Here is a 7,240-nt window from a genome sequence, read left to right on the forward strand (position 1 = left end):
TGCTAGTTTTAATTTGTAAAAGTGTTTCTTCACTGTGCCAGAATCTGAACCTTAAGTACTTACAGAAGTTGCAGCAGATATTAAAGATCAGTAGGGATAACTTGGTTTTTTTTTTTTTTTGAGCATTGAGTAGTTACACACCTTTTCTCTTTTGTTGGAAATGTAATTATGAAACATTTATTAACATTTAAAGGGCATGAGAAAATCAAGACCAATTATTTGGAGAGTCAAAGTCAATCCCTTTGGAGTGACTCAGTTTGAAGACATGGACTTGAAATACTTTTTGTCCTCTGCAGTTTGAGGAGTCAGTCTTTCCCTTTTCATGAGAGATGCAGATTTATTTGAAATGTGGATACATCAGAGCTGTGTCCTATGATTCACATGCTGAGAGGGACAGTAGGGGGATACAGGGGGAGTTTAGTGTAGGTTGAGTTCAGGTGTTCACCTTGGTCTTTCCTTGGCCTTGTGCTGGGTGACCTAGAGCATGTGTGTGCTTGCCAGCCTGCTCTGCTTAGGAGTAAAGTTGACTCTTCTCTCCAGAAATCAGCCTCCTTTTCACACACCTCAGTGCTGAACATGTTCCTGTAAATGCATTTTGTATTGGTTGTGTGTTAATTTATTCTCTGTGCATCCTGGGTAGGAGAGGTTTGTCTGCAGTTAGCAGCAAGGACTTGCTTTGTGTCATAGTCAAACAACCAACATTTCTGAGGTTTAATTCTGTGGTTCAGAAGCAAAGCTTACGTGCAACAACACTTGGCAGCAAGAGATGGGGGTCGCATTGCTGTGATGGAAAAGGGCTTGATTGATGTTTTACTAGGGCCAAATTTGAGCTGGTCACACTTAATGCCAGCTTACAAATGGAAAGCCCAGAGAACAGCCTATACAGCAGAAAAGGTAAATTCAGCTTGTTTTGTATCTGGAAAATGGAATGCAGCTATAACGAATGGGGCTCTGCACTCACACTGACAAAGCAGATTTTTTGCAATGACAGAGTTCAAACAGCAGCTCTTCCTTTTTAGCAGCCCTATGTAGTCATGAAGTGTTGGGAGCTGGCAGAAGGGACAGATAGGCATGATCCAGCCTCACAGTGATGGAAGCAATTACAGTCTTTGTCTCTTTTCCCACCCAGAATGTCCTTCGGAAGGTCCAGCACCAGGATGCTTTGCAGATCTCCGATGTGGTGATGGCATCTCTGCTGAGAATGTTCCAGAGCACAGCAGGCTCAGGGGGCGTGCAGGAGGATGCCTTGATGGCTGTTAGCACCCTGGTAGAAGGTCAGTGTTGGGCTGCAGGACAGGATTGGGTTCAGGAGAAGGCAGAGCTGTCACAGAACTGGTTTGTCCTTCTCTTTTTGACTATATGGTGAAAAATGTCATTAGTTCTGGATTTTGCTTGAGGTGATGTTTTGACCACACACACCTCGCCACATCTATCTGTGAAGCTGAGACTCTGTGTGTGAATGAATGACTTGTTTTCTATTAATAATGTAACTGATGTAAATTTTGCCAGAAAAAAAAGGGCAAAACCCTTGTGCTACTTTGTATAGTGCCCAGCACAATACGAACCTGATCTCTTTGTGCTACTGCAGCACAGGTTTAATGTTATCTTAATGACTCAGTCTTGCCACCACCTGTGACCCCTGATACATTTATAGTCATTGTTCTTTAAAAGAAATCACAGTGACAGAGATCAGCATTGAGAGTGGGTGAAGTAAAATAGGATTTGGGTTGTGGCATTCCAGACTGTTGGAGCTTTGCAGTTCAGGTTTAGGAGGCAAGTGCTGTGGCATCATCGGGAGCTCTGGGAGCATGTTCTACTGTCAAGTGAGTGTGAAAGTTGAGGTGCTGTTGAAAGTCTGTCTGTAACCTCATTGCCAACTGCTCCTGCCTTATCTTTTATAAGAGCTGTACATGAATTGGAATGAGCCTTCAGGGAGATCCTTGTTTTTAGAGAGGCTCTTTCGTTATCCTGGCCAGCCTGTGAGGGTCTGAACAGGTGACAGGACCTGTTTCTGGTAGAAGTACCTACCTGATTTTCCAGAGAACACAGGGCATCTTCTAAGTGCAGCAGAGAGTGAGCTCTGGCTTTTTGGAGTAGCCACTTCCAACACTACTAGTTTGTTTTGGAGAGCAGATGTTTGGCAGATCTCCTCTGACTGCTCTTGGGAACGTTGAATGGGATTGCCTGAGGAAGCTGAGAAATGACTTGAAGTTGAGTGGGACCACTGACAGCTTAACCAGAAAGTAAAGATGGAAGTGTGTATCCTCTTAGGATGAAGGACTGTTTGCTTTGGAATAGATAAGTCTTATGTGCATGGTTTGGGGGAATGCAAGTGGCTTGGAGAAGACAGGACTTGACAGAAGAGCAGAAATATTTTACTTCAAATATTGGTGAAATATGGACATACTGAAGAGTGCCCTGCTTGATGAGCACAGCTCTGAAGAGGCTGAGCAGCTGTTTCCAGAAGGAAGCTGTTACAGCTGTTATGGCAGCAGAAAGATGTGGAAAGGGGCAGAGGTTTTGGCTGATGCAAAGTGCTGTCCCAGTGCTGAGTCCTGTCTGAAGGGTGCTAGCACATCCTCTCCCTCTGGCTCTGCTCACTTGGGAAGATCTCAGCATCCTTATAGAGCACAGGAGGGTGCTGGCTGCCTCCAAAGGCACGCAAGGAACTGAGCACTTTTGAATCTGTTTGATCCAAATGGACGCATTTTGCGATGCTCAGTTCTCATGTGGTGTCTAGTGGAGAATTGATTTGCTGTGCTTTTGTGGAACATAAGGGTCCTGGTTTGAGTTGGGATATAATAAAGGGGTTTCTGTTTTGGTGAACTCTAGTAAATACCTCATAGGTTGGGATTCTTTTCTAACTAGAATCTTTTCCATGCGCAGTCTTAGGTGGAGAATTTCTGAAGTACATGGATGCCTTCAAACCATTCCTTGGCATTGGACTGAAGAACTATGCTGAGTACCAGGTAGAGGTCAAACCAGGCAGCCCTCTGTTCACAATCACTAAATTCTTATCTGCTCACAGATGCTGAGTTCAGCAGGTGTGCATCTGTAAAATACCTCAGCTTCTGGTGATGAAACCCAAATTGGAACCCCATAGACTTTTCTCTTGTTACTAGCTGCATGCCCAAATTTAGATTCTTCTGTTTAATTTGGCAGAAGGCCTTCATTTTCTCAGTGGTTGCATATTAGTTGGCCTTGATGAGGAAAGAGGCTGCTGCTGGCTGAGAGTTCCATTAGTTCAAGTCATGGTGCTCACTGTGGGGTGGATTTTTAGACCACACAGCTGTTGAATTTGGTAGCCTTTGTTCAGACCAAGTACCTGTCACTTAGACATCTGGATCTCTTGCCCTCCCCCTGGGTGAGGCAAGCTCATCTCTGCAGCTTTGTGATCCAGATGGTTAACGAAGCAGGGACTCATCAGTTGCAATCTGAGGGTCCTTATTCTGGGTGGTTTAATGGCTGCAGGCTCTCATCACTGCTTTAATAAGCTTGAGCTGTAAGGACAGAGCATGGAAGACTGACTCACTGGGTGGGTATCTTTCTTTGCTGTTCTATTTGCAGGTTTGTCTGGCTGCAGTGGGCCTGGTTGGTGACTTATGCAGAGCCCTGCAATCCAACATCTTGCCATTTTGTGATGAGGTTATGCAGCTGCTCTTGGAGAACTTGGGAGTGAGTGTTTACCTTCTCATTAGCCAGTTAGTAACAGTTGGCTTGTACACTGAGAAGAAAGTGGGAGGTGAGAGAAGCAGAAGTGTTAGGCATGCTCTCAAGATCTCGTGTTTGATAACTATCGTGCTTATTATTTGAATGGAACCCAAATTTATTTGGACTGGGGAGGATTTACACTTCAAGTAAATGTCTTAATTCATTAGCTCCTCCCTCTTAAAAGGAAGTAAAAACAAATATGCTGAAATCTCTTTCCAGAATGAAAACGTTCACAGGTCTGTGAAGCCTCAGATTCTCTCAGTGTTTGGTGATATTGCCCTTGCCATTGGAGGAGAATTTAAGAAGTACCTTGATGTTGTACTGAACACCCTCCAGCAGGCTTCTCAGGCCCAGGTTGATAAGGTGAGCCCACAGTGCCTGCTCCAGTACCTTCCTTAGTCCCACCCAGGCTGCAGCTTGCTGCCAGGGCCTTGCTGAGATGGGGTCTCCTCTTGCCTTTCCAGTCTGACTATGACATGGTGGATTATCTGAACGAATTGAGGGAGGGCTGCCTGGAAGCTTACACTGGCATCATCCAGGGACTGAAAGGAGACCAAGAAAATGTTCACCGTGAGTGCTCTGTACTGCTGGGTGGGTCTGTGCCTCAACTGACAGGGAGATGGGAAGGACTCTGCTTGGATGAGCTGCCTCATGGGGCTTATCCATGTTCATCCCCTTCCATTGAGGGAGTGAGCACTCTGCTGCCGTGAGTAGGGAAGGGATGCAGAGCCCTTCACTATGGCTTCTCTTTCTCTGGCAGTTTTTCCCCTCCCTATCTCAGTACTGCTGGGACAGATTCTGCCTGTTTGGGGGAGTACTGTTAAAGGACAGACTGTTAAGACACGAACTGTGTGGCACTCCTGCTCTAATAAAGCTGTTTCCTTTCAGAGGATGTGATGCTGGTGCAGCCCAGGGTAGAATTTATTCTGTCTTACATTGACCACATTGCTGGAGATGAAGATCACACCGATGGAGTAGTGGCATGTGCTGCTGGACTGATAGGGTAAGCATCCCAATCCTATTTCAGCTGACAGCACACTTGTACAAAGATTTTGCTCTCTCTAACAACAGCCTTAATATCTGATGCTGCATTTTCTTCTGGGACTGTCAGAAGTATTTAACATCAGTTCTGGGGTTTTAGAGTCTAGTTTTGGAGATTTAATCTGAGATGTGAAGTGCTTGTGCAGGCAAGGTCCTTTAACTGATAGGGTGAAAGCCAGCAGGTAGAAGTGAAGGTTGGATGTGTGTGTGACACAAATTCCAGATCTGGGATGTTTCAAGGATGACTTGGGCTTAAAACCAAAACACACTCCCTTCTCGGTTCCCTGAGAATGGAGGAACTCGGGTTGAGGTGTTTTAAATCTTCTCTATTGAATTTAGAGAGAGCTGATTTGACATCAGGGAGATCAGTGTTTGGACAGGAGATTAGATGTCTCCCATTACTCACAATTTCAGAACACTGTTCAGCTCTCCTGATGAAATTAGTGACCATATGCAGCATTTTATAAAGGACATTAGCCATGAGTCAGACTTCTTTTTGCTAGCAAGAACTGATGAGAGCAGTACTGGCACATCTGTTTGTGGTACACAGCCTCAAAACCTCTCTTTCTTCTTCAGGGATTTGTGTACAGCATTTGGAAAAGATGTACTGAAATTAGTAGAAGCTAGACCCATGATACATGAACTGCTAACTGAAGGAAGAAGATCCAAGACGAACAAAACAAAAACCCTTGCTACCTGGGCGACTAAAGAACTGAGAAAACTGAAGAATCAAGCTTGGTAAGAGATTACACCCACCTCCTTTTCATGTTGCATAATTATGAAATTGGCTAAACTGAGTCTGAAAGAGATGCCTGACAAAAGTCTTGTTCTCTGGGAGGTTGTTTCCCCTTTTTTTCCTGTAAACAAGCCCCATCTGTGGTCTTGTGCTTCAGAACAAACATGAACTGCAGCAAATGGCTTTGACTTCCCAGGACCAGGTGCCAACCAGAGGGCTTGTGGAACCCTCCTCCAAATTCCTTGCTCACCAAGCCTGTCAAGTCCTTACCCCCTGCTCAGAGTTCAGGGAGTGTCTGGATGACACTCTTGGTCATGGGGTTTAGTTTTAGGTCACCCTGTGAGGAGCAGGGAGTTGGGCTTGGTGGGTCCTTACAAGTCCCATCTGACTTGAGATACTCTCAAGCCTATGATTACTCTGAAATGCCTTTTCAAAGGAGCAGATCATATAGAGGGGCATGATGGTGTATCTGTATTTGGGAGAATAAGTCTGTCACAGATTCATCAGCCCACCTGGAGAAGTTCCTTACCATTCTTATTGCTTCTCTTTTAGTCTATTGGTTTGGGGTGGGGGTTTTTATTCCCCTCTTATTGCCAGTATTGTCTCCCAGACATGGGGTTTTGCATTTTGGGGTTGGTGGGGTGTTTTGGTTGTTTTTTTAGGGGGTTTTTTGTTTGTGTGTTGTTTTTTTTTATGAGACCTTGTTTGCTTGCAGATCTTACCATTGGGATGACACCCAAGACCCCCACTGGAAAATCTCCAATCTTTGGGGAGGGGGGGGAATAAAATAATTTAAAAATTAAAAAAAAAAAAAAAAACCACACAAAACACCACCACACCAACCTGGAAGTGAGGAGTGTGTACGGATGCTGAATGTTTGGGATTGAGAGGAAATGAGGCTTGGGAATGAGGCTTGAAACACACTACACTGAAAATCCTGCCACGGCAACAACAGCAACTGAGCACTGATGGGCACAGAAAAACCTGGCATCAGATGTCTTTGGGAAGAGGGAAGGACTGATTTCTGTCCGAGTAATGAGTGAGTCTCTTCCAACACACCAGGGACTGGCTTCTCCGGCACACAAGGTTCAAAGGAGAGGAAAGTGTCTGAGGTCTGGTGGGATTGGGGATTTTTTTGTTTGTTTGGGGGGGATGCAGCTGCTGGAGAGATGGAGCCTAGAGATCTCCAGCCACCTGCTGTCACTTTTGCCACATGATGCTGTTGGTGCACAGAGTAGAGAAGGGGGAGTGTGAAGGGTTTTCAGTCTAGGAGTGAGTGTGAGTGAATAACTTCAAGTCATTACAGTTATCTTTTCCCAAAACAAAAAAATAAGGGTTAGCTGTTGCATTTCAGAAACTAACCAGAGTTCAGTCTACTGATGCAGCGTAAGATGTAAAAAACAAAACAGAAAAGGTGGGGGGGGAAAGAAGGAAAATTGCTCTCTAGGGCTTTTTATTTTGGGGAAACACTGACGAATGTTCAGAGCTCCCGTTCTGAGTGACACTTTTCATTATTTTGGTTCATCAAAGCACCTTTCCTTCCTTAATATTGTTCAACTGTGAATGTAGAAATTGGTTTATTTCCCCCAACTGAACTCTTGCATTAGAGGGAAGAGAAATTGTCAAACAAGATTTCAGGCTTAAAAAAAAAACACCAATGTACAGAAATATGAATGTTAAGTGCTCCAAATTGACAGTGAGAATGCAAAGGGAAATATCTCTAAACTTCCACCCCCCCCACCATTCTATGAT

The 7,240-nt window shown here is 44.6% G+C and overlaps 1 protein-coding gene across 4 annotated transcripts in view; it reads left to right on the forward strand.

Moving 5' to 3' along the window:
* LOC133628549 (importin subunit beta-1-like) overlaps positions 1-6,316 on the forward strand; it is a 28,470-nt gene extending 22,154 nt beyond the window's left edge. For 2 of the 4 annotated variants that reach the window (XM_062016883.1, XM_062016885.1), the window contains exons 15-22: positions 1,130-1,274; positions 2,887-2,969; positions 3,568-3,675; positions 3,931-4,074; positions 4,176-4,281; positions 4,600-4,714; positions 5,329-5,490; positions 6,204-6,316. In XM_062016883.1, coding sequence (XP_061872867.1) covers positions 1,130-1,274; positions 2,887-2,969; positions 3,568-3,675; positions 3,931-4,074; positions 4,176-4,281; positions 4,600-4,714; positions 5,329-5,490; position 6,204 — 864 coding nt within the window. In that variant the 3' untranslated portion in view covers positions 6,205-6,316. Of the gene's footprint in view, positions 1-1,129; positions 1,275-2,886; positions 2,970-3,567; positions 3,676-3,930; positions 4,075-4,175; positions 4,282-4,599; positions 4,715-5,328; positions 5,495-6,186 lie in introns of those variants that run through there. The other 2 variants (XM_062016884.1, XM_062016882.1) reach the window with 2 other exon arrangements.
* The last annotated feature ends 924 nt before the right edge of the window (positions 6,317-7,240 follow it).

Source organism: Colius striatus, chromosome W (genome assembly GCF_028858725.1).
Source record: "Colius striatus isolate bColStr4 chromosome W, bColStr4.1.hap1, whole genome shotgun sequence".
NCBI classification, from domain to species: domain Eukaryota; kingdom Metazoa; phylum Chordata; class Aves; order Coliiformes; family Coliidae; genus Colius; species Colius striatus.